This window comes from Triticum aestivum, chromosome 3D (genome assembly GCF_018294505.1).
Source record: "Triticum aestivum cultivar Chinese Spring chromosome 3D, IWGSC CS RefSeq v2.1, whole genome shotgun sequence".
NCBI lineage: Eukaryota > Viridiplantae > Streptophyta > Magnoliopsida > Poales > Poaceae > Triticum > Triticum aestivum.
Window position 1 is genome coordinate 562723327 of NC_057802.1, and position 11400 is coordinate 562734726.

Consider the following 11400-nt stretch of genomic DNA (forward strand, 5'->3'; position numbering starts at 1 on the left):
CGAAGGGTTTTTTTAAAGAAAACCGGAAAAAAAAAGAGGCGAGGTCTACCTCGTCAGGACAAAGATCCGGCGGGGCTCCCGTGCTCCGGCGAGGGGCGGCGAACGGCGGCGGGGCTTGGGGGGGCGCGGGGGTGCGGGCGAGGTGAGGGGCGGCTGCTCCGGCGAGCGGCGGCGCAAAGCGGCGGCAGCGCGGGATGAGTGCGGCGGCGGCGGGTGCGACTCTGGCGGCGGCGGTGAGGGGAAAAGAGAGAGGGGGGGTATTTAAGGAGGGGGGGTCGGAGGCTTGGGGAAGGGGGCGGCCGGCGGGTGCCGTGCGGGAGAAGGAGAGGCGCGGGGTGGGCCGGCGCTCGGCTGGGCTTCGGCCCAGCGGGCGTCGCACATTTTTTTTTAAGTTCTGCGGAAAACAATTCGTAGAAAAATAAATAAAAATCAGAAAAATATGAAATAACTTTTCCCCGTCTAGATAGAAAATCTAGAATAGGGTGAACATTTTTTTAAATCAAAATAAATATTTTGAAAACATGCAATATTTTTAATGCAATAAAAATTGCAAATAAATTCCAAATAATGATTTTAACATTTTTCCTCCAGTATTTCAATTGTTTTGGAGAAGTCATATTTTCTCCTCTCGTTTATTTTAAAATGAAATATTTTTCCGGAGAGAAAATAATTAAAACCAAAATCCTCGTCTTATTATTTGATAAAAATCAAATATGAAAATTTAAGAAAATCCCAACTCTCTTCGAGGGTCCTTGAGTTGCTTAGGATTTATCGAGGATTTGTCAAAATGCAATAAAACATGATATGCAATGATGATCTATGTATACATACCAAATTGAAAATTTGGGATGTTACACCTAGAGGTTGTGTTTAAAATTTAAGAAGATTACACAAAAGTTATCACGTAAACTACTTAGAAACCACACCATCTCGAAGGAAGGATATTAGTGGTTTCGAGAGGGAATGAACCAACTTTAAGGTAAAATGATGGTCGTCTTTGTCGGTTGACGTTAAAACTTTTTCTATAATTAATATACACCACTAAATCTTTCATAGCAAACTTAGATTTTTTTTAATTTGTTTGCTATATTTAAAAAATAAAAAATGTAAAACTTTAGAGCATGGGTAATTGCAACCCAGGTACACAAACTTGGCAGGTGGGTTCAGTTTGGTTAAAAAAACTTTTAAAATGTACGCCACGGGTACCACAACTTGGCTTTTATGTTCATCCAAGTACAAATCAATCCTGAGCCAACACGTGGACGCCGAGTAGGCAGGTTGAATACGCTGGGCTGCTTCGCTGTTTTACAAAAGTCCTCCCGCAAGGAACTAAAATTTTGTCATAGGATCCATGCGGACGAATTAACTAGATAACTCTTGTGCAAATAAGCATGAACATTACATAGTCATCAACATATGCAACAAATTAGATAGAAAAGAATGAAATTTACAAATAAATATTTAGCTTCTTATGAAAATATTTAGCGAGTTTATGAAAAATTGTCGAAGCAACCCCAGTGGTTATAATCACATTTATACATGAAATATCATTTGGCTGGGGCGCTCTCACTTGGCATCCCGCGTAAAGCTTTTTGGCCTTTTTGGGAATGGTGCACCGGTGATGGATGCATGCAGCAATCGACGATGTGAGCATATGTTCCGATCATGAAACGGAAAGTTGACATGGTGAAGTGGCACTGTGACGACTGCCCCTGATCTCGAATGCGGTCTGCAACATCAACCACACTCAAACCCTTGCCCAAACCCTAGGTAATCCCTACGTCCGTCCAGTAGCAAGTTAGGACGAGGAGGACAGAGTAATTACCGTAATCTGGTGGCTGTCTTGGTAATCAGGACCATAAACGGGATACACCAACCATGGGTCATGGGCAACGACGATGAGGTCGCCGAGGTGACTTGGGACCACAAGGTTCGCTAGAGGTCTATCTGAGGGGAGCAACACACGTGTGCCTCCTGCAACAGTGGCGGCAGGGGGTTATCTGGTTAATTCGTTCCCAAGGAACCCGCGATAGCATTTTAGTTCATTGCGAGAGCTTTTTGCAAAAGTGTGGAGCAGCCCCGAGCATGCCTCCTGCCTAGCTGGCATTCACGTGTCGGCTCTGCGTCGATTTATACCTCGGGTGAACATAAAAGCCAAGTTGTAGTACCTGCAATGCATGTTTTCAATGTTCTTGTACCGAACTGGACCCAGCTGCCAAGTTTATTTACCTCGATGCTATTACCTCATAGTACAATAGGATAGTAGTAATTCTACATTAACTACTATGCTCTTAGTTTTTTTATATATTGAAAAGGATTCCATATCAGGTATAATTGATTTTGGTCTACTGTAAAAGCACTGATTTATATCGAAATTTGGATGCAAAGACTTGTCATACCTGTTGAGGTCGACAGCTATGCCTAGGCTAGCACAATTATTGATACTGTGCTTATATACTTTCCTGCAGCTTGTCCCTTAAACCCCCACTTGCCCATTGAGAGGTTGTGTAACCCGTCCTGTCTTCACTTCAACCGCGCAAGGACACATAAGATTGCGCCTTCCCATTAGTGCGTCTGGGAGATGGAGCAGAGGGCCTCTACGCCAAGAATGGCGGTATGCTTCTCTCTCCTTCCTCTTGTCTAGTGATTTTCCTACAGAAATTATTATGGCATTGAAGTATTATTAGGAAGCTCTCGTACAGCCTCCATTCAGATGCGGAGCAGCCTCTCATCATTGTTTGTTATTGTTGGCTTGTATGTCTGTGTGTGATCGATTCAGTTTTTCATATGGGTTTTTGGTGGTATCTTCAACAGAGAACCCTTCGTCATTCCATTGTGCCGTTGTCCCTGACACTAGAATTATCCTGCATCATCTTCTAGATGCAAACCTTGCGCTTCTCTAAGAAAGGATAGGCCCTCACATTCTCGAAAAAAGAATGGCCCTCAGGCGATCAGCGCCGGCGGTGCAATGCATGAAGCGTCCAGTTTCTTCGTCGTCGTCGAGCAGCTCCTCCAGTGTGTACTTGAATCTGCCGTCATCATCCTCCGCCGTGTCAACACCTTCTTATCCGTTGTCAAGATTGCGGGCCAAGAACCCCTCTGCCGCCTCAGCATGTCCCTGGTACTGCCCTCATAGTTCTTCAATTATATCGGCTATGAACCCCAGCCGGATCCACGTCATCGTCGGCCACTACTCCGGCGGGCAGTCTTCGTCCGACATCAACCGGCGCTTGTGATCTCCTCAAGAATTCTGCGTTCTTGGAGGGTCATTTCTTGGCGGCATGGAGTTTGGGGGCGTTGAGCATTGGGGTTTCCACAGGACTTGACGTTGCGTTGGTTGTCTGGTTAACTCTTCAATATGTTTCTCTAAGAAAAGAGATTCTTTAATCTGCATGCCATACCGTGGGATGCCAAAGAGATTACTTGCCCTTGTTCGCATTTTCTCGCGTCGAGCATGCATCAGGATCACACCAAATAAGATCAGTCGCTTTGCCAAAAAGTGCGAAGTCCACTTTCATCTCTAAACTCTTTGGTTTGTCTATGATTAAACCTCCAGCCGTATATCTGACTAAGATTCAACCTCCAACTTCCAAAACCGTTAAGGATTCAACCCTGCCCTCGGCCCGACGCTAGTTTCCAATGAGTAGGATGGGGTTGACCGTGTTGACCATCCAGTCAGCATGTCCTGTTAACCTAGTAAGGTAAAAAATATGATATAAAGACACACCTAGTCAAGAGATTGATGATCTACAGACATAAATTGATTAAAATATAAAAAGAGGAAAGAAAAGCATGACTCCAAAAAGTCATGCCAAAGTGACGGTAGCAAGCATCAACATGTAACAACACCAACTGTCACCTCTGGCACCATAGGAACTGAAGAGAGGTTCTTCAACGGTGGTGCCTCTCGAAAGGGAACTACGCCTCATGTCGACATTGTTAGATCCAACAACCGAAGGCCAGATCTAGGGTTTTCACCCCAAAGATCAAGTCCGAGCAAACTGCAAGCAATGCCTTGAAGAAGGGAATGTCGTGTAAACACCGCCATTTTCAGGTACAACCAACTAACGTGTCGATGGCATGTGGCAGAGTTATAAGAATGGTCGTCTCATGTAGGTTGGATTTGCATTTTTTTGGAATCAACATTCATGGTGGGTGCATGCCGATTTGGGTCATGGTCTTGCGGAGTCATTGTCATCTTTCCTGGTCAAATGTGCTTAATTAGAGGAAGCATGACAATGTTGCTAGTCACCTCGGCTCTCATGTACTGGACTTGGAATTACGAGAATGCCTTTTTTGTTTCCCTCTCACTCACTCGATTTCATGTAAATTGCTTATTCTATGGATGATTTATAATATTTCTAAGAATTAATCTCTCTTTTTAGCACATACAAAAAGTAATACATACCGATGAACTGAGCAAAAATCAAACTAACATGATGTAATGTTTTTTAATTTTCCTCCGTTGACATTGAAAATGCCGAATAATAGCCTCTTCGCATTCACCAATTGTTCCTGGAATGCATGTTGAGTTGGTAGGATTGACTTGCGCTTGTGACGTCCTCTTCTTAACATATTCTTCGATGGAGCTGGCATGGCACTATTGTTGTTTCCACTTTTACTTGCTTGATTTGACATGTGGAATGCCACATATTATGTTTCCCTCTTACCTTCTCAATTTGACGTAAATTGTGTGATCGACATCAAATTTGTAGCTTTCTAATGGTTCAACTTTCTTGCTCGAGGGTCGACCATCTTCGAGATACCCTCTTAGAATTGTTGGGGGAAATAGGTCGCTTTCAACACTAAACATCACATCATCCTATTCTAAATGCCTATTTTTCCCAATACCCTAGTCAAGAGACCACTCGAGAATCCGCACGCTGGACAAGAGGGGGCTTTTCATTTGTACGTGCTCTTGACATCTAGCTAGTTTCCATAGCACACTCATGTACCACCAATAGCTATGCATCATTAGTTATGTTGCTACCAAGAGAAACATAAAAATGCAGGAAAAGTTGCTAGCTATAATGTCTCAAGACCAAACAAACATGTTTGTCGAGCCAAGAGAACATTCGGCTATTGTTGTGCGGGTAGGATAGGACTTTTCAACTCCACTCACTCTGAACAACCGAGTTCCATAGCATCCTCATGTACCACACATGGCTACATGGCATGAGTTACATCACAACCGAGGGTAACGCACCGATGTAGCAAGTGACATGAACATACTCAGGACAAATAAAACACCAAATAGTATACTTTTTTCTCTCTTGCTGACATTAATTGTTTGTATTCTTTCCTCCATATGGCTCGTGGAATTGGCCAGAAAGCAAGACCTCACATAATTAGTTGACATGCATGTTCATCGTCTTAAACACATCTTACCAATGCCGCCGGCTATAATGGCGCCTGCGCATGTTGCATCTTGTGGATACTGAAGCTTGTTGATCCTACACCTGTATATGAACCTTGGGTACGATGTTTTCTTCTACTTCATGCTCTACTTCAGTGGAGATTGCATCATGTGTACATGAATAAGTCACGTGACTTTCTTATCACGTTTCCATGTGTGGACGGTAACATATCGAGAAAGTGTGTAATAGTTCTTTTTAGGTAGCACCGCATTTTTGCTCACACACAATAGCAAATACAATGGAGGGCCAAGCATGCATGTGTAGTAGGATGTCCTATGCTAATGTTTGAGTTGCTAAAGTGTGGAAGTACAAAGGAGAAAAACATGTCCACGTGATATGTAAGTGCTCTGCATGGGAAAATATAAAAAGGAAAGAGAACAAGTTTGCGATTGTCATGTCCAAATTATGTAAGTGAGTCAAATAATATGGCCCATAATCAACTTAGGTTCAATTACAATGATCTTACAGTTATGCTTTGTTGATTGAAAGATGATCCACTAGATTAACGGCCAGATGTTTTGGTTTCTTTGGGAATGGCTTTGTTTTCTCTTGTTAACTTGACGTGTACATTTAACAAATAATGGATTACAATTTTTTTTATGTTGTTCCCGATGAAACATTGGCACTCTTGTGACCAAACAATTCAATTAGCATGTTGATACTCTTCAATAAGTCTATGTTGTTAGTTTTATGTTACAGTGATCCACCTATATGGTCCAAAACTCTTACTTCTCTCGCACTCCACCTCATGCATTTGAGCTATTGATTTGGACTTCAGACTACCATTTTTAATCCATTTGATACAAGCATCATCAAGTCGATAATGGACAAACTTGGTCAATCCGATCAGCTTTTTAGATTTACCAACCTGATCACTCTCTTTCCATAAAATAGCCCCATTACGTATAACTCATTCTACTGTCTAGTGAACTATTATAATCTGAAAGCTAGCATACTTCAGTTAAATAGGAATCCCCGTTACTTGAAATTAAACAACTTATAATTGTACTCATGTATATTTTTGGGCATTATCTTATGACCGTGTTGTGACAGTAACGATGGGAGTTTGTTCACTAAAAAAGGTGGTCTTTCCTTCTAGCTTTTTAAGTGTTCTAGACACCAAAATTGAATTATTATACTAATTTCATGCTAGAGATGTCAATTGTGATATCTTGTTGTTGTGACAGTGCAGGATAAAATTATTTTTCTTCTCCTCAATTGCTTTTTTCTTGGTTTGCTTTAATTATTCATTGAGGTGTGCTTAACTCATCTCACAGGGATGGACAAGCGATAGCAATGATAGTGATAAGTTTGAGTGGAAAATTTATGGTGAGGCTGAACCCTCATGGGCTCCAGCCTTGAGGAATAAAGATGCTCCAGGCCCGTCCACACTTGTGTGTGAGGTAGTAAATAATTGTGTACTCAATTACATGAATTAGCCATGACTTGTTTTTATTAGTGTGATATTTGTTATGCAACTATCTAAAGGGTTCTAATCGGTGGGCCAACGAGGAAACTTCATCTATTTATTTAGTCAAGGCATATGTTGGAATGGGTTTTCCAAAAAAGATGGTTGTGAAGGGCATCAAGGAGATTGGTAATACTAAAAACCACCGATTCATTTCATTTGTCTTGTTATGTTTGCACCTTGTGTCTAACCAAGGCTTTTGCTTTTGCTTCCAGGGCATAGTGATGGAAATGCATTGCTCGAGCTACTTCTCACATATAAGGTATTTGCCTTTGTGCGTTATTATTGACTTTATCACATGATGCTCTTGGTTCATGGTAGCAAGGTTCAAATGTTAGGATCGGTGATGTCAAATGTAGGCACTTGAAGATGATGATGATCTTGATTTTGAGAATCCGGATGGCGATGACGATGCTGGTGATACAGAGACCGACTCTAATGGTTCTAGTGATGAGGTCGATAATTCCTTTTCTCTATTTTAGCAATTGAGAATTCTTTAACCATATGTATGCTGATAAATGTGAAATCTTTGACATGCATTCTTTGAGCACCCCCTATACATACTGTTTTAGCATTGTTTGTTTTGCTTAGCATTTCATTGTGTATAATTGCATTGTGAAGTTTGAGCACCCATTTTTTACATATAACTATTATCATGTAAGAGTGATCATAGGAAGTAAGTTTGAATACCATTAGGACAATGTCTCCCTCAAAGTAATCAAACGAACCTAAAGGGAGTAGAAACTAAATGTATTATTGGGTTGCTTGTTTGTCATTTTGATGAATTAGAACATTTATTTCTGTTAGACACCACTCCTTTTCTCATTAGTTCCTATACATTTGAATATATTTACAAGACATATGATTTGTGGAGTTATGATGCTACAAACAAATACTATTACATGTGTTGTAACTTGTAACCAAGAGATGATATACACATACTTCAAGAACTTTAACCTGCAGAAATCCAAAATTATGCATCACATTCTCTTTGATTTATTTTCTAGTCCATGATATAGATACAATAGGACTTAGCTAAAAAGAGTTCAGGAGAAATAGAAGCTAAGCTTAAAGACCGAGTTCTAAAGAAAAAAAAGGAAGAATATAGTTGGACCTAAATAATTCTATCATGCGCTCGAGTAAAGTTTGTGCTGCAACCCAGCTCATCACATTTCTATAGAATCTAAGGAGGCTTGGAAACTAGCATGTAGGTTAGTAAGAATAAGGTCTTAAAGAACTAAACCACATTGTTCAAGATTCTTATTTTGACTTTCAGTTACACAAAATGAACATAATACTAGAGACGTTTATTACATATCGCATCAGTGGCATCAAACTTCCCTCCACAAATAGCCTCAGGAAGAGTGGGAAATGCATATATGATGTTACTAATTTATGATGTGATAGCTGAATTTCCTATTAGTTATGCAAATAAACTTTGCAACGAGAAATCCTATTGCTCACTTCATGGCTAGATATATGTAATGCCTAAAAAACGGTAGAGAGTGTTTATTGTCTTTTACACATTTACACCTGCTCAGCAAAAAGATATTTCTTTATGGCAATGTCCTCCTGAAGACATACACATGCATTTGCCTCATCATCCATCCGTTTTTATCTTTCTATCACGAAAGCAACATGAAGAGACCAGATGAATGTGTTTCACCACTATTATGCATCCTGCATAGAGTGCCATTATATTAAACAACAAAGTTAGACATGTACCTTCACTTTATTCCAGTCCAGCACAACTAGTACTGTAAGTAGTTCTTTCAAGCATAAATTGGGAAGCATTTGTTAATGCATATAGTGACTCTCGTAATGAAGTCATTCTCAATTAGTATCAGAGAATAAGAAGTTGAGTCCTAAATTATTTCATTGATTTAGTTCTCGGTTACTTTTCTATTTCTTATTTCTTAGGTAGTCTGGGCTATTCATTTCTTGATCACTCATTAGTTGCAGCCCCCCCTTCTTTTCTCCGTCCCTATATGTGTCGCTATGTAATCATATTTCCCTATTAGCAGTCACTTATTTGGCATTAAGAAGTCAGTAAAATATAAAATGTGTTTTCTAATCTTAGTTTTTGTTGTACTTTTGTGTAGTTTCTACGGGAGATGTCAGAGAAGGACGAGAAGATCAAATCATTAGTAGACATGGGATTTTCTGAAGATGAAGCAAATATGGCTATTACAAGATGTGGTATGACTCTTTTTGGAACTGTTGCCTTAACTTTCCTTTTTCCAAGAAAGGCATCTTAAATTTCCTAGGTGTGGATGTTGATTTATGGGAATTAGTTGATTCGCTAGGTGCACCACGAATTACAGAAGATAGTCATTCCAGAAACATATCTGACCATCAGGTACCTATTGATTTGCTGTCATTTGTATATGAAAACACTTACGCTCTTCAAATTTGATGTAACGACACTGTAATATCTGTAAATTTCCCAGGTCACAGATCAATGCTTTGATTTATTTGGAGGGGGAAAGAAAGCAAGATTGATGGAAGAGAGCAAGAAAAAGAGGAACCGGTATGGAGGTAGAGCACAGGGAAATCAACCCTCCTTGGATGGTAGCCATGATGAACCAATGCCTCTCCCAAATCCAATGGTTGGCTTTAATTTGCCAGGTTATTTGCAACCATCAGTTACCCGAATACTTCCTAAACAAGATACTGGACCACCCTTTTTCTACTATGAAAATGTGGCCCAAGCTCCTAAAGGCGTATGGGCAACCATTTCAAGATTTCTTTATGACATTCAACCTGAGTTTGTGGATTCTAAGCATTTGTGTGCAACCGCAAGGAAAAGAGGCTACATCCATAATTTGCCAATTGAGAATAGATCACCCCTTCTTCCTGTGCCCCCAAAGACCATATTCGAGGCATTCCCTCATTACAAGAAGTGGTGGCCTTCATGGGACCTGAGAACACAACTCAATTGCTTGCGAACAAATATCGCAAGTGCGAAGCTGACAGAACGGATCGGCCGTGCTCTTGCAAGCTCTGACAGTCCACCGGCTCGAAGTGTTCAAAAATATGTCATGAATGAGTGTAGAAAAGGAAATCTTGTCTGGATTGGAAAGAACAAGGTTGCTCCATTGGAGCCCGAAGAGATGGAATATCTACTCGGTTTCCCAAAGGATCACACAAGGGGACTCGGCATCACGGAGAGATACAAGTCTCTCGGCAACACATTTCAAGTTGATACAGTTGCTTACCACTTGTCAGTTTTGAAGGTCATGTTTCCCAATGGTGTTAATGTGTTGTCCTTATTCACCGGTATTGGAGGAGGAGAGGTAGCTTTGCACAGGCTGGGCATCCACATGAAGGCAGTGGTTTCTGTAGAGATAGGAAAAGCTAATAAGAGGATTTTTAGGGGTTGGTGGGATCAGACTCAGACAGGCACACTCATTGAGATTGATGATGTGAAATCTCTTACTGATGATACAATTGTATCATTTGTTAGTAGGTTTGGCGGCTTCGACTTGGTGATTGGGGGCAGCCCATGTAACAATCTTGCCGGGTGCAACAGATACAACCGTGATGGCTTGGAGGGCGAGCAATCTGCTTTGTTCTACCACTACTTCAGAATCTTGAACGCGGTCAAGTCAGCTATGGCAAGGATGTAGCCTAATTATTGTAGCACCTATTTTGTCCTTAAATAATTATATCTAGGAACCGCAACTTATCAGTGTATGAACATTGATTTGATGTTGTTTTCAAGACCAAAATTTGGTGGTTTGTGTAGACGAAGAGACTTCTTTTGTTTAGCTTCTTCATATATTTTCCTTTGCCCCTGCACTTACAACACTGTATATCAAGCACTTTTCAGGCTATGAAATTAGTGAACACAATAAGGGCAAAGGACAATGCTTGATTATGCATGGAAGCCTATATACTACAGCGTCTTATCTTTTTCTGCAGTCAACCTGTAGACAAACCGGACATTTAGTTTTCTATTTTTTAGTGCATCTTTCCTCTAGTAAAATATTTTGATATAGTAGATACTGTACATATTGCACAGGAGAGAAGTGGAGGAGTGACTGGCACATGCACATGCACACAAATAGAAAGACACTGTTCATACGGGAATGCAGAAGAACTAAATAAAAATTCATAGATAGTCCTCTCTATGCCTTTTCTCGGTAGAATGTTTCATTTTCATACCAAGTTTCCTAAGCTGAAACGAAGAAAAGATCATTTCCAGTTCTTGGACCGTACTGATCCGTTAAGCCCGTAGAATTGTGAGAGTCACTACTTGGACAACTTACATGGCTTGGTTTCTGTAGATTTTGGATCTTGAGGCAGAAGATGGCACAGACTATATTATCTCTCTCTCGGAGGGGTGTGGTAATGTACTAGACGCTGCATCTGAACATGATCTTCTAACTAACGGGGTCGAGGTTCTGTTGTTGATATCATTCTTGGAGACAGCATCGAGAGAGGAACTGGAGGATTTAAGACGTGTAAATTCAGGCTTTCCTACTTTTACTATTATGTTCTACTTTTGTTTTC

The 11400-nt window shown here is 40.6% G+C and overlaps 1 protein-coding gene across 1 annotated transcript; it reads left to right on the forward strand.

The window, feature by feature from the left end:
• The first annotated feature begins 2968 nt into the window (after positions 1 to 2968).
• On the forward strand, positions 2969 to 10514 carry LOC123076512 (DNA (cytosine-5)-methyltransferase DRM2-like). Its single transcript, XM_044498720.1, has 8 exons — positions 2969 to 3121; positions 6695 to 6811; positions 6906 to 7014; positions 7101 to 7147; positions 7245 to 7340; positions 8988 to 9084; positions 9153 to 9244; positions 9336 to 10514. The coding sequence occupies exons 1-8, from the start codon at positions 2969 to 2971 to the stop codon at positions 10512 to 10514; spliced, it is 1890 nt and encodes a 629-aa protein (XP_044354655.1).
• Positions 10515 to 11400: the final 886 nt, after the last annotated feature.